This window comes from Amyelois transitella, chromosome 2, assembly GCF_032362555.1.
Source record: "Amyelois transitella isolate CPQ chromosome 2, ilAmyTran1.1, whole genome shotgun sequence".
NCBI classification, from domain to species: Eukaryota; Metazoa; Arthropoda; class Insecta; order Lepidoptera; family Pyralidae; genus Amyelois; species Amyelois transitella.
The window spans coordinates 1,235,543-1,257,792 of NC_083505.1; the positions used below are offsets into that span (position 1 = coordinate 1,235,543).

The window sequence follows — 22,250 nt, forward strand, 5'->3', positions numbered from 1 at the left end:
GATAAATCTGGCTATAAGTAAACGTTCTAAGTTTGCCTTTTCATTGGTGTCGTATTTATAAAAAATAAAATTATATAAAAGGTATAGAGGGAATCTGAAGTAAAACAGAAAACTATTATATTTATTACTTTATTCATTAGGTACGACAATGAAACTACAAAAGTTGCCTGCACTCCAAACAGCATTTCTCATATACCTCACAAACTGAAGCACATTAATTATAATAATCACGTAAAATAAAAAAAAATAAAAAAAATTCAATTACACCATTAGAATTACGCAAAAATTACTAAAACAATATGAATAACATTTCTGAAAGCATCGCTATACATGATTTGTCTCAATTGTGAAAATCTAAGGCTACACAATACCCAAGGCAAATTGGTCAGAGTTCTCTCCCAAGAAAAGCTTACAATTATTCTGCTTACTCATAGCATTAGTACCGTAAGCGACCAGCCCCAGCAGTATGGCATGCGCGACGCCATTTTAACGCGAGAAAACCTATCGCTTTTTTATACCTACTTTGTCCTGAAACAGTATTTTAAAGGTATGTTAACAGTTTTTCGCGCGATAAAATGGTGTCGCTCGTGCCATGACGGGGGCAGCATGCGACGTGTGTCGCGACGCGCCAAGCTTTACATATCTCCTAAACATTATATACAATTATTTGCTCAGTCGCAGCATTAACCTTCGCATTTACTCTTTTTTTTTTGGGCAAAAACGTGTTAGTGATAAACAATTATCTATATCCCTTCTCATGTATTGATGAGAGAGATATCAGTGTTGCCAAATTAGCATTTCGACAAATTTAGCGCATTTTTGACCTCATCAGCGCCAGCGCAAGTTCGTTATTTTTAGTAACTTAACGCTATTTGTAATGACTTAGCGCCTTCTCGTCGGACAAAAATGACAGCACTGCTTTACACACAAGTAAAATCAGAAATTGAGCCAGACTTAGGTATCTTTCGTTATGATACAGATTGTGTATAGAGATTAATATAGAGATTAACGCAATCTATATGGAGAAAAACAACGGGACAATCTGCGACTGAGCCTTATTATCTTTGACGTTAAAACAGACGCTAAATGAATGGCAAAAATATACTATAAAATACAGGGTACTCTCACTTGCGAGCGCCATATAATTTGTGCCTAACCGAACGATCGATACGATACATATATCACTAGAGCAAAAACATCACAGAAGCGGTTTGTGTCCAACACACCATTCCCGCGGCCCGGCGCCTTCGCCCACTACGTTTAAAAAAATATAAAACCCTATCAAGGCAGTATTATTGATATCCAAGGGCCGATCACGAAATACGAGGCACTTCCGATGTTTATGATCGTCCGTTTTTTAAATTTGAATTGAGAATCCGAACAGCGGATGTTTAAAATCTCTTTCTATGGGACAGTGAGAGATTATACAATAAAATGTGCTGAACAGTATAAGAAAAAATATTATCAATTCATCTTTATTATGAATTTATAATGAAATATACCAAACATTTAGAATTCCGCTGTTCCTCAATTAACATTTTGTGTTTAAAAAATATATGAATTGAACGTCGTAGACTTGCGACCGCCGAGCAAGCATCCACCAGACGAGCAGCCACATCGACCCGCGACACAGTCTCAAACCGAAACTAATTCATAAATATATTACATTCATTAATAAATGGACAGTCAGCAACGGCGATTCATTGATACGAACGTGAGAGAAACTTAAATTTAGATTATACTCCCCTAAAATACTGATGCGTACGATAAACATTAAAAATAATGATATAAGACTATAACTATCGATAAGGTTCCACTTCACCCCGACGAGCCAACCCTATCCGCTCGCATCGTTTTATTTTGCCGCGGGTTCCGTTGTTCAGCCTTTGAGCTAGCTTGAAAAAAATAACAGGCTAAAATTCCACGATAAGTACAGAACCCCGTGAATGGTTAGCTTTTAGCAGCTCAAAGTCGAACTGTGATTGATTATACTGTTCTAAAGTTAAAATTAAAAATGAACTGCTAAAAACTGACCATAGATAGTGAGATCTTTTTTTTTATAAAGTAGGCCTTATTTTAAAACGTGTCAACATCGTAGTTATGTATCGGCGAAAATAAAATTCGAATTTAGAATGGAGTCGTAAGCGTGATTTACGAGGGAAATATTGTGGTTTAATTTACAGATCTATTTTCATCACAATCGGATTAAAACGTTATTAAAATTTAAAGAGGATGCTGCTGTGTATTTGTCACAATATTACCGCTTTACGAATCCGCCATATCCGCTTTGAAGAACGTATGCATTCTCTGATCATTTCACTGACAATACAAATATTTCTTAATGCAACAACAAATACTTCTTTCTGAATATGAGTTGGTGATCATCATATTATGAAAACGCAGGTATGCATAGTCCCTCAAAGTCCAGATAAACAACCGATACAAATTCACTACTGGACCAGCCAATCCTTAATACTATATCAATTTTATACGATACAAACAATTCTGACTAATCTAGCCTCCATCAATTTCGAACTAAGATAAAAACTACCATCTCTATAGTTACAAGTGATAATTACATTTCAAGCTATTTTCATATCAAAATTCATTATGTAATGGTAACCCGATCGTAATGGCGGTAATTATAGCGCGATATCTCAGAAGCGGAGCCATCAATCAACCAATCAGATTACAGCATTCTAGACCTATTAACCTGATTGGTCAATTTTCAAATTGTCTTAGTCCTCTTCCAAGGAAACGCCCACTCAAACTAAATAAATATAACTGGTTTGAAATAAACCCGCCAATATTTTTAATTAGGTGCGCCGCCATTTTTGATCCCTTTATATCATTCAAATAGCACTGTTTGTATCGTAAAATAATTTTAATATTTCTTAGATGCATTTGAATCGATGCCTTTACGGAAATTTCGTGCGACGCAGATGAAATGATTAGCCCGCGCCATCTCACACACACAGTTTGTATTTATGATATATAACGCTTATAATATTTAAAATAACAAATTAAATTTTAAAAAGTCGTGTCGGTTTTTTTATCAATTGGCAATTGCTTGTTTTGAGAACTGTTACCTATGACAATTTCTGCATGGAATAAAGATATAATTTACAATAACTTCTTTTATCCTTAAACATTTTCAATGATTAAAATTTTCTCACAATCCACAGACTGAAAAAAACCATATAGTCTTCACAATAAAAGCATAACAAATTCAATATTATTTTCAGAGCGCGCATAAGTATTTCTTGTCCCGCGAACCACACTCTATGTAGGTATTTAAAATTCGCTTCTTATAAAACCCGAACCTTTAAAGAAATTATATGTCAATTCGAACTGTTAATAAATTCGAATTCGCTATGCCTTCCTTTTGACAACACTGGTTTTAATCACTTGTCTTGCAGACATGCCATTGTTAGTTATAAGTAAAAAAAAATAAAGCTGAGTACACACCTGGCCAACGAGAGTTCCTTTACCTCTCTAAATTGGCTTATAGGTTCATCAAATCAATCAAAATCAAATGCAACCGGACACCATTCGTTTGGCCTCGTTGTATTACAAAGACAGCTTTAGTTTTTATTCTCAAGTACACATATTTATTTTATGTATGTTATCAATTTGTTATGTGTGTGTGTGTGTGGGCGTGTTGTGTGTGTGTGCCTAGGCGGTGGTGACGGCGTCGTGTTCGGCGCGTGCGCTCTTGTTCTGCCGCACCAGCTCCGCACGTCGCTCCTGAGGGATTAAATGTAATCATTAATGGAAATATGAAATCATTACTTACTTGGAGTCAAACCAGTGAAAACCGAAGCTTCGTTTTTAAAAAAAATATAAGACCCTTTATTGACGGTCTTATTTTTAAGTGAGCCTATATACCTATTTTAAGTATAACATTTCTACCCCCATTAGTTTGAATAATTAGAAAAAAGTCTACAAACGGCCTTCGCACGTGAAGTTTAAATTCAAATTAAAAACTTTTATTCATTATTATGGTACATTTCAACATCATAAATAACTTAAACTTTACCAAACCGTCGCTTCCAGAGCGTCAGTGCAGAAGAAGCTGTAACCAACTGCACTGCAGCATTTTTTCTACAAAAACTACAAACCTCTTTTTATCAAAGTGTACACAAACCTCCTTCTTGACGAAGTCTAGTTTCTTCTGTATCTCCTTCTCCCTGTTCTGCTCGGCGGTCAGTAACTTGGTCTCAATCTCTTTGGAGATCTCCTCGACTTTGGCGGTGACGGTGGAACGGGCTTCCTCGCGCTTATCGTTCTAACATCGAGAAAGATGAATGGTAAAATAATAAAAAAATTGAAATGATCCATGCTACATAAATGGTGTTATACTCGCTTTTTTAACGGTTTAAAGTTTATCATTGACCAGAGGATGCCCCATGCGTCTCCGCCCGCGTTAACAATAAAATTACATAATTCCCATTCCCGCGGGAATTTTGGGAAATCCTCTCTTAGTGCACCCCTAGACCACATAAAGAACCTACACGCCTAATTGCAAGTCTCTAGACCCAGCGGTTTGGGCTGTGCGCTGATATGTCAGTCAGTCATTTACTTTTTTCTTTAATAAATTTAGATGGAAGATAATTATTAATAAAGACCTGTAATTGGCTCTTAAATGTTTAATATTAAAGCTAATAATTGTAACATTCGCTGTTGGTCATCCAAATATATAAAATAAAATAAAAACAGTTTACTTTTTTCAAACTTGTACGTGAATCAGGTTTTTTTTTTAATAAAGTTTAAAAAACGAGGATATCAGTAAACAAAATACAATGAAACAATTACACACAACTAAAATCATGAGACTTAAAAATACCAAAATCATGGTAGATACGTAACTAATTAATTGATCAAATATAAATTATGAATGTAAAATAATGAAGTAGGTAATAAAAATATGGATGAAAAATTAATGCGATACGTCAAATAATTTTTAGATTCAAGTCAAATAAAAGTATTTATACATGAGATGTATACTTACACACATAGATGCGTGGTCTCAAATCTATACACCATTCGAATTTCAAACGATTCAAGCGGTTGCAGCGCTGCTTCATTTGAACATAGCATACCATAGTGTACCAATGAAGCGTATAGCGCTGGAGAGTAAACTTATAAAGCGGTCGAAGTTGCGCGTCAATTTAGAATTTAGCTATCTGTCGGCCTGCTGCAGCTTGTCCTGGATGTCTCCAGCTGCTGGAAACGGTCGCTGACCAAGCTGTACAGCTGTAGAGGTACACTCACATAGCTGCGCAGTTTCTGTTTCTGCTCGGCCTCGATCATCAAGCGGCGATCATCGACCTACTGCAGCTTGTCCTGGATGTCTCCAGCTGCTGGAAACGCTCGTGGTCGCTGTCCAAGTTGTACAGCTGTAGAGGTACACTCACATAGCTGCGCAGCTTCTGTTTCTGCTCGGCCTCGATCATCAAGCGGCGCTCGGCCGCCTGCTGCAGCTTGTCCTGGATGGCGCTTTCGAGCTGCTGGAAGCGCTCGTGGTTCCCTGCTCGCACTTTACGGACTTGCTCCTCCTGGAAAAAGAAATGGATTTAAGGCTGGTTTCAGATTGGTGAGACTCACCGTTGACTTGCGCGTTTAGAAAATTTATTAGCATCATTTATTCGAATAACTAATAATAATAGGTCATAAACGGATCTTGCAATATGCAATTCACCTTGGGGCAAAAATACCTTTTATTAAGCAAGTAGGTATTTTTGTAACTTGATAACTTTTGGTCTGATTTTAATTAAATTTGGTATATACATAGGAAAGATTACTTCAAGTTCCTTAGGTATCGATCGGTAAATAAAAGAAAAATGATCATGTAAAATTATACGACTGTAGTACACATGTTTTTCACTAGATGGCGCTGAAAATAATCGTGGCATTTACGTTCATAAGTCACGGCTAAATCTTAATCAATTCTAGCAAAAGAGACTCTGTCACAGCAAAAATAGGAAGGTTCCCATTTAGTCCTATATCTAACTGGTGGAAACCTTCAAAGGTAATAGAACTCACATGCTCGCGAAGGCGCTCCAACATCTTCTTGATGTTCTCGTCGCGTTTATCCGCGGCGGTGGTCATCTTGTCCTCGATCGCCTTGTACACCTCCGCTGTCTGCTGCTCGAGAGTCAACCTGGAAGGTCAAAACTAAACCTTAATTATGTCCAAAGCTGAGGAGAGGCATATGTCCAAAGTAATAGACAAACGGATGAATAATAGACAAATCGGTGATACAACTAAATTTTCAAACAAAAAAATAAAGCAATGTATAAAATTACGTAAACCTCGTGAAAACCAATTGACTTTCGCCAGCGAGCATGTCTTGTCTCCTGCTCTGACCCTACAGATGACAGTCTTAGGCCCGAGATATAAACACTAGCATACTCGTAACGGATATATAACCTCCTTCCAAATGGTCCTTCATCCGCGCCATCACCTCGTTGATGCCTCACGCTTCACTTCATGGATCTCCATCTTGGTATCGGAGACCTTCCCATCTTTTGCCATACACTCCTCAAGAACCAATACATCAGCCTATCACAGTTAAATGTGCTACGCCAATAACAGCGAATGTATTAATTTCTGCAAATTGCTGTTCATCAGGCAGAACACCCAGCCTGGCGGAGGATTTTCCCTATGCGGCGGTTGAGACAGAAACATCGCGCCCGCTAAAATTTAAACCTATACACAGCTCTTTATTATTACCTGGTCTTCTCCACTCCTTCCAAATGGTCCTTCAGCCGCGCCTTCAGCTCGTTGATATACGCCTCACGCTTTTCCTCATGGATCTCCATCTTGGCATCAAGTGCTTCCTTGGTGGTCGATATGAAGTTGTTTGTCTGCTCGCTGCGGATGCGAGACGCTTCCTCGATCTTCGCCATTTTAGACGCGATCGCCGCCATCTTGCTGGCTTCCAAGCTCTGTAAGTAACGAAAATGTAGCCTATAATGTCAATTAAACGTTTAAAAATCAGAGGAAATCTCCTGTCTGCGTTCTTTATGTACTTATGTGGCCACACCATACCGTTGTGGCGACGTCTTAAAACGCCACAATAGGTAAATCCAAATCTAGATATCATCATATCACTGATATGATTTGATTTGGAGTAATCCACAAGTTAATGCACCTAGCCTGGCAGATAAACTTCCCTTTAGCAAGGTGGAGAATGGTAAACACCGAACCTTCTTTTGCCACATTTATGGCACATCATTCCTTCTTATTATTTTATACAGTGTTATATAATAACAGCTTCAAGAAAAGATTCAATCATAAAGGTAACTTACGCGTCTCCTCTCTTCAGCAGCCTTCAGTTTCTCCTGGATCTCCTCAACAGACGGCGTCTTCTCGGGAGAGTCAGCGCGGCGAGGCACTGGCACGCCCACTGGCTCGGCGAGGATCACCTCGTACGCAAGACCGCCTTTCGACATCTCCTGGCAGCGGATTTCAGTGGCTGTCAACAAAGACTCCTTTATACAACCTGTTTATGCGGTTAAAGGAGACATTTTTTGGGTCTAATGCGGATTGTTTAGCGTTTATTGATGAAACGCATATTATTTAATGAGTTTTTCTCATCTCACACACACTACCATCAGCAGTGGGCTTATGTATACAAAAATAACTTCTTTGGATCAGCTTACTCTCCAGGATCGTTAACATGAGTCTACTCCCTTTAATCGCCGGGAGGAAATGATACAAAAATTATAATACCAAAGGCAAAATACCTCTTGTCCTTGTCGAGTAAACCATCAGTAATCGACGTCTAGGTTATGTGCGATCGCTCTACGGCACTTTTCTCAAGATCAAGAATGGAAAGCCAGCTTACGCGAACCCTTTGGCCCTATTTTATATGGAAATCTCGAAAATTCGAAAATGTTTTTTCTATAGTTGCTTGATACGCATTTAGTATTTTGACATTTGATTAAATGATTGATGTTTTCAAATTTAAGGAATTTTTATTATTTTAATATTTGACATTTGAAAACATGGAGATTGGAACTAAAGAGATGGTTTCAACGTAAACTTTTCTTTAGTTGAATGAGTTTATGTTGAAGAGAATTTAAGAATAAGAAATTCCTGTACCGTTGCGCCTTGTCCTTCAGACGAAGCGCGTTAATTTTATTTAGTTTTGAGATCTCTGCGTCCTGGAAGGCAACCGGTCGATACTGTATCCTTGGCGGTCCGGTCATAACGTCACCGAGCAAACTCTTTTGCGACGTTATTTGAGATTCAATGTAAATCTTCCATTTTCATTTCTTTAAAATATTGTTTACTCACTGGAATTTGGATAGGTAATATAATACAGGTGCATATTTATAAATTTCCATGATTGTGACGAGGACTCGAAGCAGAAACTAGAACTAGTTTAAAAATGAACTTGGTTAGGTTCATAATTTTTTTGTTACAGGTAACACTGGGAAAAATCCCCAAAAACCAACAAATTGGTGAAAATGACAGTTCCATTTTGTTCACAAACCAAAAGAGGTGAATTCCGACCCCTGAATTGAACTGTTTTCACTACTTATTTTCTGCTACATTCTAACCCAACCTACTTATTTTAGCAATTGTTTGAAAAGATAAACTTGAAACTCTTTGTGTTGTAACACGACGAATACTAAGTACGATAACCCTAATCTGAATCACAGCTTATTTACGTGGTCGAGCCATTTTGTACCGTACTTAACTCTACACAAACTTGTGCTTCAGACCGTATCTCCATGAGCCATCATAATTATCTCGGAGCCCGGCCACACATCGCTGTCGACACGGCACTAAAGCCACATACTAATTAACACCCGCTTATGATCGCACTTAAGCATAAATTAACCCCCCAGACACCATTTAGGGTGTTTTAGGTGACGGAATTCAAAAAATGCAGAGGGCCCCAAACTTGTCAAGGTCGGTCGTTAAACTCATGTTAAACTCCTGGGTCCCGGAAGGAATTCGCCATTGTTTAATTATTAGGGGGTTAAGGGTGGGGTGATCCCGCCCGCTGACTCATACCTCGGATATTGCACTCGCTACTACGCACCAGCGTATTTGCAGAGAATGAGTAAGTTGACTCTTGTTTGTCGTTGAAAACCTATTTTCAGTTGATAGCCAAGTAGTTAAGTTAATACCGCGGACTTTGATTATTACGGATTTTGAAATACATATCGATTTTGATGCAAATGAGTGCAGGCATCGTAACTATTGTTTGATGATGATAATATTTACAAAATATTAAAATAGACTACATTTATAAAATTTAATGAAATGACAGAGATAAGTAAATGGCCTTTTGTCGATATTTAGTCTTGCATTGTAATTTTTTTAGGTTTGGTAGTTTATTATTTTTGTTTTATCAAAGGTGAAGAAAGCGCTAAGGAACTTTAATCACAGATGAAAGAAAGCAACTATTACAAAGCTTTTCTCATATTCATAAGTTCATAATGCAAAATTATGAATCGATTAAATACGATTATAAAGCGAGCTTCGGCATTTAGGGCAAGGTTGCTTTTATAAGAACTAGTTCTTTTGTCTGCAGTCTGTATTTAATTTGGTAGGGTATTGTCATATTTTCAAGGATATTCCCTAATATTATAAATGAACATTGAACCTCCATGTATCGACAAGTTCAAAATACAAAAGGCAGGTCTAACAGACATTTCGTTTCTGTATTCCGAATCGAAATAATTCTGATTTGAGAGAGGCTCTCTTATCTTTGTGAATGTTCTCAGTTATGCCTCTCATCTTCGCTTCATTTCAAAGCCCGGGATCTTCTTTTTCAGGATAACCCGGGATACGTATTTCTCTCTTTCGGCAATTTTACATTTGAGTCTTTTATTTTATATCATTTCTGGCAACGTCAATTTTGTTTGTGAATGTAATAAATTTATACAAACCACTTGACCTTTTCTGTAGAATTTCCGTTATGTATTTAGCCGGCGTTAAGAACAACACTTTCATGTCTGTTCAAACATCGCGTCCTCTATTGTTTTCTGGTTTTGTCATCTACATCTTAATAAACAAAGATGGCGTGTATTCAGATGTGCACACATTTTCACGGAAACAGAAATCCAGCGGCCTCTTAACCCGCTTCTACACAAAAGAAAAGATGTTCGTGTTCGTATATGGGAAGACTGACGTGCGATATCTCAACATCTGGGTCAATGCAAAATAATGATCCTTCGGGCACGATACGCCCGCATTTCTAGGATATAACGAGCGACGCATTTTATGTACTTTGAAGATAAAGAATTTAATGTTGATTAAAATACTGGTCAAATTATTTTTTTTAACAAGCGACTTACTTATAAATTTGACCTTCTTGGGTTGCTTCGTCCTAGGTTTTCCCACTGGTTTCTTCACCGGTGCCGACCGCCGATGCGCTAAACAAAAATTGGGACGTCAGCGGAGTCAGGGTGGTGACACCGCCACCTTCTTGAAATCAAACCCTTATGTGTTGCCTGATTTATCATTCAGAAATAAAAATTGATATGATGGCATAAAAGCACTCAAGACGCGACCATTATGCTACTAGATTGTCAAAATATACTTTCCTCTACGAACTAACACCAATTTTGTGATGCATCAGTTCTAATATCAATTAATCTAAAAATATGCTTGCGTTACAATATCATCCAAGTAAACAAATTAGTGAAAATGCTATATACTCTACGTGACAATGCCAAGAATTATTCTTAACAACTAAAAAAAAATCTTTCATGTACAGGAAAGGTAACTTAGAAAATACAGCCAAAACCACGAGGGGCACGACCCAAACATCATTAGACGCGCGCCCAACGTCAATACCATTGCGAATCGAAAACCGATTAGGTACGACCGGCCAATTTGGGTCGTCCAATATTTATTTAAAGTCTTTGAAACAGACTAATGAATCGGGAATCGATGCTAGCCACCACCTAAAAGTATCGATTTCATATCGATGATGTGGGGAGTAATTGTGGAGTAGACATTGATAAACATCGACAACATAGGAAACATTATTTTTATATACGGTAGAAATTACACAGAATGTGTTAGCCTCGAATTTAGATCGAAACTTGTGTTACGAGATACTAACCCAACGATACTATATTTTATAATAAATACTTACATAGTAATAATAATAATTACATAAATGCCTACCCCTCCGGGAAAGAGGCTTGATTTTATGTATGTACTTACATAGATTAACATCCAAAATCGTTTCCTATCATTCCCTGGCCAGGATTCGAACCCGGGACCTCCGTTGTCACAGACAAGCGTAGGTACTACCACTGCGCCACAGAGACCGTCAACATTTGATTCGTAATCGTTCCGCGACCAAAATAGAAACATATTTCGGTCTCAGAACATAACTATACTTATTTGTAAGACTGGAATTATTTAAAAGTATTATGACATTGAACTTACTTAAGGCGTTGAAATATAGAATCCTAAATAAGATTTCAGACATTCATAGCAACATATTTCAGAACTTAACAAAACTATGCTTAACAGTAGACATTTTGAAGACAGTGCTGGACTGTTCAGAAGTGATATTGCATAGCAAACTCAATTAAGGCGCTGAAATAGATCCCGAATCACATTTCAAGTTAGAATTTGTTTTGCACCGGCTTCAGTAATAGTTGGAAGGTAATAAGGAGACGGCACGAGACAGCGCGAGATGAGAGGCCGGTACGTGAGCTGAATACTCGGCGGGGGAAATTTGCCGCAAATACGGATAATCCCACACGGCAGGGCAAAGCTCTAGTTTACATCGCAGACGATGCAGAGACACCACCTCGTTTTAACGGTCTTATAAACTTAGTCCTTCAACATATACTTACTATTTAAATACCTATAAAGCTTCAGTGGTATTATGATCCATGGTGTCAATAGCCATCAACTAACATTCAATCCAAAACGATACAAGACACGGCATACAAGCAAAGCTTATTATTAATGTTGTAAAGGTGACTCTCTACATTAAAATACATACTTCAGTGGAACCAACTAAAATTTTAACAATACCAAAGCCTTTCCAACCAAACTACTACTATCAATGTACCAAAGCTTTTGGGAAAATCTATACACAAACCTGCCCTATTTTATACAATATCAATATCAAATACTATGTCAATCAGAGGCGTGTGGGGATTCTGGATTCTACTCTCTACTAAATCAAGTACGATGTCCATATGCTATTATAGATGCTTCGCATTTTAAAATTCGAAATACTGTGAATTAAATAAATTCAATAAAATGGAGACCATGGAAGAGAAAAAAACGAGAAATATCATTAAAGCAAACAAAATATTTTAACTAAATGAAAAACGTTTAAAACGAAGTTGTTACCGGTAGGGCAACCGGCATGCAGCCCCTTCGGCGCCACACGATACGACATGAAAACTGATAAAATATTTAGAGCTTGGTATTAAAACTCGCGAGGGGAGAGTAGAAAGCAAATTTACTACCACTGGGAATACGAATTTTGCCACGTAAGTTTTAAATGTAGCGTAAATGCGATGGCGAGCTGGTGCAGATACGAGGTGGGTAGAATTGAATGCACCACAGGGAATATTCCGTATCTCCGCATTCCTTTGACGTCCTCAGTTAGAGCGGCGCTCATTAGTGAGATTGCATCCAGTAATTGCTGGAGTAATATGGAATTATAATTACTGAAGAGCATTTCATTGAAAGTTCTTTTTATAATTCTAAACAGGTCAGCGTTTATCTAGTTAAGTACGTACAGCAATGTCTAAAAAAATAACAATCTTGAAGAATTGAGGAATTAGAAAACATTGCTATATCGTATTAAGTCATAAATATTTACAACAAGGAATAAGTAGAAGGTTACATAAAGAAATAAATGACTTTTCACTTTGCCTTTGTCTACAATTAAAAAACAATGACATAGATACGTAGCAAACACATTAGGTACGCATAATCTCTACACAATTAAGCAGCAAATTTTACGAATTATATATCTTGCATTTTGAAAAGGAATAATTTTTAAATAACGCTCATGAAATCCCAGTTATTTATTCCCCAGCCTTCCTGACCCAAACGCACACTCAACTCAATCGGCGAAAGAGGTTTACATAAATTTGAACAAGCCGAAACATGAAGAGGGAGGGTTTGAGACCAATAATGACGGGCATATCCTCATCCCTCGAGCTCCTGTTGCGTCCGGAAGCGAGGGATCCTAACTTGTTGAGTTCAATTTAATTCGAATAATCACCCCTGAACAATTACGTACCTACTTTGTAATCCCTCAACTCAATGGTGTCAAGTGTGTTGGCACAATGAAGCACTTAAATATTATTGGTAAGCTGTTAATTCAGTCGGATTGCGATCACCCTTATTTGTTTCGTACATATGGAATTTTGAAAGACATATACGCATTAATATTTTAAGAAAAAGATGAAGGAGATACTTCAAGAAAAAGCCGGTCAAGTAAAAGATTTACAGACAGGCATCTGTGTTACATGGTTCCGATTTTTGTTCCTTTAGAATTAAAACAATGCCATTAGTATTACAACTATTATGTCATGATCGCGTGTTAGAACTTCATTATGCTAACCCATTACGAAATCAAAGACTGTACAATTGAAAATAACGACCAAAATACATTTTATAAAATCAAGTGACTATAAAAAGTAACGCAGACAGTGTATGACGAAGTTAATTATATGATTAGTGTCAATTCCGACCTCAGATCCAGACTGGTATGTTTTGACTGCGCAAAATGGTGGACGCATGTAGTAATATCACGATGAACAAAATGGTGGACTAATGCAGTATAATGTTTAATCAATACCCCAACTACAGTTTACCCGATACAGAGTTCAATATCACGGATAAGATACATATGGCACCACTGGTATATAAAACAACTCTAAACAAGCCGGCGGCATCTATTCGTCTTTTACGAATCAACATTTCCTAGGTGAACTGCTAAAAAAAGCATGTAACAAGGAGAATTTAAGTAAGCAGGAACGAACAATTGTCGTTTTCAAGAGAAAAAAAAAACATCTTAACCGACAAATAACATTACTTGATAGACCATCTTAACATTATCACATTATATTCTCGTCTTATTGCCAAACCATGAAGATGATGTTTAGAAAATATCTGCAGACATTTACCTGCCAATACTTTGGAACTGATACCACGTGTTAATGACATAACATTCATTGAAAAGACCGGCCGGCAAGCGATGACGTACCGGCCGGCTTGCCAAGATACTGGTAAAGTTTGTAAAGTTGGCACAAGACCAATATCTGAACTGGTCATATAATCAATGTAATAAGCTTTGCAGGCAGTTACCAAGCTGGAACAACATGACGATCTTCACCTTAACTTGAGAAACATGCATTTTTTAATAAATGTAATTAATAACTAGTTGGTAACGTTTATGGCATGAAATTAAGTAGAGATCACGATCAAGCAACACATAATACAGAGAGTTTGACTTCAGTGAAGACAACGGTATCACCAATAGTTTTGATAGAAAATCGCCGATTTGACATCCACTGGAGCAGCTGTCCCAACCTGCTGGTAATACGGGTGCACGGCATGAGTGGCAGAAGCACTGCATCACCGAGTCCCGAACCAATCCTATGAGCATGATGACAGATTCAAATTGACTATCTAACGAAGTGACGGAGTCGCGTCGCGGCACCAGCGGACTGCGCGACTCTCGCCCGGAAACTGACATACCGGGGGGAGGGTTTCGGTCGATAGCTATACCCTTCGTCCCGCATCCCCGCCCTGCGGACCCACCCCCGTTCACCCCTTGAGCACTACCGTCCCTAACTTGATAACCCGCACAAGAAAATAAGCCTACCAAATGGAAAAATAATGTCATTCACGTCGTCTATTACTTTATGTCAGTTTTTTCGTGACGGGGTTTGGAAGACCTTATAAGAGTAGTCTATAAAACTTTCATTGGTGTCCTGAATGTTATAAAATAATACAACATATAGATACAGAATATTTAAGATATAGAGCTATGAAATCTATAAATTAGCTGGACTGAATGAAATTCAAGGGCGAATTCAGGTTGGTTTTCTGTAAAATTTTCCACCTAGAAACAACGAATGTCATAACAAGGGAAAGGCAGACTAATTTAAGAGCCGCCCAGACTCGTGCGGGTCTCGACGGACTTTGCGCTCATAAAAACGCAGAACTGTAGAGGGGCGGTGGGCGACACGTAGAGGGTGCAGAGAGGGGTACCATGCGGAGGTTCCACCGCCGTCTCGGCGCCGCCACCCGCAGCCAATTAACAACCGGCAACGCCACGTTGAATTTGTTTCGCCACTCGGATTGCTTCCGATTGATTTCATACCTCAGAATCTATCATCGGCGATCGAGTCTTACTTAACACCTCTTGAATTCTCTCATTACATTTTCCACAAATAACCTTGAAGATCACAAACTGAATTTTATTTACGAAAATTTCTAGAGAGGATAAAAATTATGGATCATGATGATAAAAAATAAGCAAGCGATGTAAAAATATGAAATATCATACTGCACAACGATCATGGTGCCGTAACCCCGTGCACCGGTTACAACGATGGCCGTGGTGCGCTAGCATCGATCGATTCCGGCCAACAACCCCCAAGGACTCCCCCTACGATAATAACTGGGAATTCCAGGAGAAAGCCACCAATGCACTAAAGTCCTGAACACAGTCTGGAAATACCACTGCTTGGCGACAGCCTGGCTGTCGACCACAGCTTTCCGAGAAGCAATTCATGACGGATATCATCGGCGTATGTGATAAAGAATATTAATAACTTTAATTTTTTTATAACCTATATTTGTATTTTAAAAAAAAGTGTCATTCATCTAGAGGAAGATAACTTAAAGTAATCATTGTCGGTAGTTAATTCCGGGTTTGTTTGAAATGACTATTAAAATATCTTAATCCAAAGTGTTAAATGAATTCTGTCTAAAGGTACTGGAGTTACTGGACATTATTTTCTAATTAAGTAAGGTGGCATAACGCCAAGATTAGACTTGCAATTAGGGATGTGACATTGCTGATAAAAAATCGATTTTTATATAATCGATTTATTTTTTAAGTATGAAAAATCGATTAACAAATAATCGATTTTTCGTAAGAAAATAATCGATTTTATTATATTGAGAGATTTTTTCCTAATTTTTCAATTTATGTCAAAATAAACGCCATTTACATTATATCAATAGATTTATTCATTAAAAATAAACAACAGAAACAGAAAGTTCTTATAAAATCAACACAAATTAAAGTTTTTAACAATCAAGTTTGAAAAATGAAGTTTCAGCAACGAATAATGAATAAAATATCAACCGAATGTCGGTAAAATACTGTTCATCGACTAATTCCATCTAGAAAATGTTTGATTAAATTAATCATCTAAACTGTTTTAAGAGCACAGAAAGAATGCACAGATGGCGTTGATGTAATATTATGGAGCTATGATAGTATTCTTTGGCAGTTCGCGTTCCGGGCTCCAAGCCAGAAGACAAAAACGTAATGTTGGAGTGCATTTATTGTATGATTATAAAAATCGATTTTTAATCGATTATTAATTTAAAAAAAATCATGTACAAAAATCGATTTTTCCATTAAAAAAATCGATTTTTAATCGATTTTTTCCATAATCGATTTTTTTTTCACATTCCTACTTGCAATGAACAAACCCATTTTCAGTTTTTGGACAGCTTTATTTAATCGACTTAAGTGTTAATGGCGGCCAACGTGGGGCTTGGGTAAAATATTTTTAGGTTTAAATACCGAATATAGTTTCGTGGAAAAAACAATAGTGGCAGCCACCTTGATGCAAGTTCAATTTTTACCGTTCCAATGTTACCATTGCTATAACAAAATTAAAGCAAAAAAATAAGTTTCAGATAATGTCTGTCATTCTATAACGATGAAATGCGTCACGGGAAAATATGAACCTAATTATGTATCCTGTTTTGTAGCGGCAACAAGTTGAGTCACGTGCCGGCTGGATTTTCTGGGAATATAATTTGGAAGTAGCGGCGCGCGTCCTCCTGCCACGGCAGTCGTATCGATTTTGCCTTGTTTCAGGCTTTGTTTAAACATCAGTGAGTGTTGCCTAACATTCTTATACAACCGATATGTGGATGTCTTCATTTCTTTTCTCTGCTAGGGAAAACTAAAGAAAGGACTTGGATTTTTCTGATGATAATTGTTGTAGATTGGGTAATATTTACTTTAAGATAAACAACAAAGATAGGGTAACTAATTCTGCGCTTTCTCCAAAGCTAACCCCAGATAAAGTATGTTCTGAAAGCAACGCCTTTAAGTATGAGGATAAGCTTTATCAAACAGTATACCTAATGGAGAATTTAAATTAAGGAGTAATATTTGAACTTTTTGAAACAGTTCTCAAAGTCAAAAAAACATTTTGCATACAAGATTCGCTGGTAATTATTGTTATTACAATTATCTTGCTTCATTACTTTAATGTATTAAATCGTTAAAGACTTAATCGGACAAAACGCGCAAATCGTGCAATGTTTTCGATTTTTTTATTTTATTTTAAGGCTCTTTGTCTTATCCATACATATATCTATGTCCCTTGCGGGCTAGACACGTTCAACTGTATGGCTTCATGATGGAATTGAGATTCAAATAGTGACAGGTTGCTAACCCATCGCCTACAAGAGTAATCCCAAGTTTATAAGCCTATCCTTAATCGTCTTTTTCTTTTTAGTCTTATTTATGTTTCATACAAATCAGAACATCCATTAGAAATTAAAAACAATGAATAAACATCCAACTTTTCAAAGCCTACCGCTACGGCTTCGTGTTTATCGATAATTTGAATGTATAGCAAACTGTACGTCGTAAAAACAAACTGTTACCGACGTTTGATGGTAAATTTATTCTACGAGTATACCATCGTGATAAAATTTGTTAGGCTGGGCAGCAACTTTATTAATATTTTAAGTATGAAAGTGTGCTTGTGTGGCCGTCTTTAACGTCATAACCACTGAAGTGATTGAGATGAGCAAAGAGTAGTTTAGTAGAGTTATTTCACGCAGGCAAAAGCTATCATTCTTATGTAGTGAATGATGAAACGCTTCTATTGTCCTTAAAACTGTTTCATGTATGAGAAGGGGTTTTTACCGGTTTCATCTATCCTGTTTTTCAAATAAAACTTCTTCAACTAAATATATGTTTTCCTTGTCATTATTAAATGTGAGATCCAGCATTAATTGGATTATATTGGCTTCTTTCGCGAAAAAAGTCTCCATATATTTTCCGCAATGACAATATTATGCTTCAAATTACGTTTCCGTAACATAATCGTGAACCTTTTCATATTCCGGATATTTGGAGTACGAAACGATGCAAGGTGGGACTCCTCAAGAGAATTTTACTTTGTATTTGACATTTCTTCGAAATCGTTCTTTTTTAAATCGTATACTTTTTTAAATTGATTTAATATTTGCCATGATTTTTTTTACAACTGTTAATCTTCTTCTTCGTCGTTACCTACAAAAATATTGTTTAATAATTTGTTTTTTACAACTGTTAATAAATCCATAAAACTATTTTCGACTTCGACAATCAGACGAGGTAAGAATGAGAGCAACCTGGGATAGTCATAGTCACAGCATGAAAATATGTCTGACAGACATCACCTCGCTTTAATAAGAAGACTCAAGAAATAAATTTTAAATAATTTCGTTTGTATAACCTCATTCTTAATCATAAATTAATGAAACGTAGTACTGATTTCACATTATGTATCGGGTCGAGAATTAATTTATTTCAGCCACGTCCGCCGGAGAAGTAATCAGAGTTCAAAAGTTTCCTCATTAATATTGACTAAGATCTTTTAATTATTCAAAGTATTTCGCTTCTGTTTTTCTTTTGGTTATCAGTACAAATTCAATATAATAAGAATTAAAAAAACCCAACGCAACCGCTATTCCCCTCATAATAGCTTAATATGGTTTGAGGTATGCAAGGATTTCCGAGTACAATAAAACATATCCATAGATGTAAAATAAAATTGTAACTGAGTGATGTCTGTACTTGAACGATATTGCTCAAAAAAGATGGGGATCTATTTAAGAGCAACAGAAGCCACAATATCTGGCTGTCTGTATATTTGTAGCAGCATAAAACGAAAACTATTGCTCCGATTTAAATGCGGTTGTCTGGGGTGTGTCCGGCTTGGACCAACTTAAAAAATGGTATATAAAAATTTCGCCCCTTACTCCTCTAAGGTGGCAATACAGCTAGTTATAATATGAAATAATTTATAATTAACTCATCTATAATGAATCTATATAAATCTAATAATGAAGTTATATCAGATCACAATAGTGATATTCAAGAACCAGTACTCTTCAGATTAGCCCCGGATGCGTCGCACCCTCACCAGGTCGTTATACGGACATCTGACAACAGTTTGCCAACACCGAGAGCAGCGGATATTGGAGCCATTTGAGAGGCGACATCTTTCAAAGTGTTGTTAGTGACTAGGCAATAAAATGAACAGCAAATTGTCGTAGGTATAGTACAACTACGACACTTAGAAATAAGGCGGGTTTTCGGAAAACATTTCATTTTTAGTAAAAAGTCTCAGGGTTATCTTAATTTAAACGACAATAGTTTTCCAATTTACTGCCATATGTTTATTAAATAAAATATCAGTCTTAATAACTGTCTGATTAGAAATAAAAGTTCGTGTTTCAAAAGGTTCTCTAGAAAAAAGAGAAGATGGTACAAAGGTGTCATCACAAACTTTGGTTGGCAAACGATAACAAAACCGAGGTCTACTGCAAAAATTATCGTAGAACTAACTAAACCAACAAAATCACACGTAAGCCGATCCTAAACACTATTTCTACATTTTTCGTAAGACCCCCTAGGTGTCGCAGGTGTATTAGAAATTATTACCCAAAATCCCCGGATCAAGTGTAATATCGTCCTTTTGACCCAATACTGGGCGTATTTTGCAATCTAACCTCGTGATCATGGAAACCTACGGACAGCGGAACTCCAATTGCCTCTTTTTCATATTGAAATGTCCTCAGACTTTAAATTTGAATATGATTTTTTAATAGCTCAAGTCGTTGATAACAGAGTTGATTTAGAGAGTCGTTCTTGCCTCAACAATAGGGTTATCCAGATTATCCCACCAAAAATTGTTGGTGAAATAATTACTCTTTATTGTACCAAGAGAAAAAAGAAAAACGGAACATTTAAAGAAAAACAAGCTATGACGTACGAAGCCGGACTTATCGCTAATGCAATCTCTTCCAGTCAACATAAGGGTGGAAAGAAACTAAAGCAAAGAAGGTTATCTTTATTTTTATTAAATAGTAAATTCCCCCTCTATTTTCCTGGGTTCATGATCTGCCTCTCGGAAGATCGGATCACGTATTAATGCTCAGTGATACTCAAAGCCTTGAAATGTCGGGAAGCTTAGCCCTTGATCGAAAACACAACGAGGTTGCAACTAAGAATACACAAAAAAATTTCGAGATAGAATCTAAATCAAGGCATCAAATTAGCTTTTCTTATAGGCACATTTTCGCTTCCGCTTTCCGCTAGCCACTGAGAACAAGGAGTCTCCCCAGTCCACGGACGCCACCCGCGAACGGTGTAAAGGGAATGACACACGCAAGGATCGATCAAGGCCAGACGCCCACGTCGAGTTTGTCTGGCTCGCATGTGTTTCTTTATACAGATAGCCCTCAGCCTTCCAACAAAGGGATGGCAAACCAGTTGGATTTCCGTGTTGATGCATTCAAGGTTCTGAATAAATAATAGCATTTATTCGATTATTGAAATAACTTTGGTATGAATTCCTGTAAGTGATGTAGACTCGTGTAAACTGGCGAAGAAAGAAACAACACACGAAAAGAATATAAAGAAACTAAAAATACAAACAGCCTACTTACTCAACTAGAGAAGGTCAATATCCTAGCCAAGAGAACAAACAATAACAGCAAAAATTATGAATCACAGCTATTTTATCTCAACAAAAAGTTTACAATCGGACAGTCTAATTCTAATGACGTTCTACGATGTAAATAACAGAAAATTGCTGTGAATCATAAATACAGGCGTTTTGGTGAACAACTCCTAGCAGGTTATTTTGATGTCATGGTTACATTTCCTGGAAACTTTATTATACAGAGAGGTGTTTATACCTTTCACAATGCGATTTTGATATTTTTGTTAATTCTAAACGAATACAGAAACAGCATCAGGACCGGATCTTGCAAAATAAAACACTTAGCGTTTTCGACGGAAAATTATATCTACGATTAAATCTAACGAAGTTGCAAATAAAAGGTTACGTACAAATTTGACCACCACTACAGTTACAGACAATGAGGGCATGGCCGAGGAGTCTCAGACCACAGGGTTCAACCACTCGTGGAACACGACACCAGAAGCCATATTAATTCGCGACCCTGCCAATCCGGGGCACGGATTAGATTATGCTAGGTGTTACGAGTAACATTTGTAAGTTACCTTGATGATATAACAGTAATATCGTAAATTGCAAAGATATATAAAATCCAATTACATAATTTTATTGCTTTTTCTTGAGATATCTCCTGTTAATATACATATACTGTAAATTAAAAAAGAATTTGACATACCATTATTTAACATACGATATATTTGATTTGTATAGGAACTCATAAAAATTTTTAGATCGATTGTAAAAGTTGTTTAGACTTTATTTCAGGGCAATCGTTATAAAAACCAAACATTACTCTAACCCACATTCGCAATAAAGACAAAATATTTGTAATGTTTGTAACGAATAAACTCAGCTCAAAAACTAGGCTGATATTCACGAAATTTGGTACAGAATAGACCTTCAGGCGTGACATAGGCTATTTTTCCCGGTGCAAGAGCTAGTACAATATCAATTACGGCCTAAAAAGAAGAAATCGGCTAAGTCGCTTCTGCTAGCGTAATCACAATAAAGACAAACGACGTTGGCAGTCCAAATAAAGCAATAAAGTAATTAAGGGGAGGTGATTCAGGCTCGTTAAACATCTTATTGGAAAAGCCATTGCATAGGGGTGGGGCACATCCCTGGGGAAAGGAAATGCACAAATCGGATTATTCGACCTCGAAAGATACTTGCAGTTAAATGAGCTATAGCGGCATGAAATATGTAGATCCTACTAGAAATAACACATTATTTCAAATCAAATTCAAATCAAATCAAATCTCTTTATTGCGGAAA

The 22,250-nt window shown here is 37.0% G+C and overlaps 1 protein-coding gene across 2 annotated transcripts in view; it reads right to left on the reverse strand.

Moving 5' to 3' along the window:
• Nucleotides 1-113: 113 nt before the first annotated feature.
• LOC106136863 (stathmin) overlaps nucleotides 114-22,250 on the reverse strand; it is a 34,682-nt gene continuing 12,545 nt past the window's right edge. Inside the window, exons 2-7 of one of the 2 annotated variants that reach the window (XM_013337523.2) lie at nucleotides 7,314-7,480; nucleotides 6,736-6,950; nucleotides 6,046-6,163; nucleotides 5,418-5,558; nucleotides 4,148-4,288; nucleotides 114-3,747 (exon numbers count right to left, since the gene is read on the reverse strand). In XM_013337523.2, the coding sequence (XP_013192977.2) occupies nucleotides 3,676-3,747; nucleotides 4,148-4,288; nucleotides 5,418-5,558; nucleotides 6,046-6,163; nucleotides 6,736-6,950; nucleotides 7,314-7,480 (854 nt within the window). In that variant the 3' untranslated portion in view covers nucleotides 114-3,675. The remainder of the gene's footprint in view (nucleotides 3,748-4,147; nucleotides 4,289-5,417; nucleotides 5,559-6,045; nucleotides 6,164-6,735; nucleotides 6,951-7,313; nucleotides 7,481-22,250) is intronic. The other variant, XM_060954842.1, reaches the window with a different exon arrangement.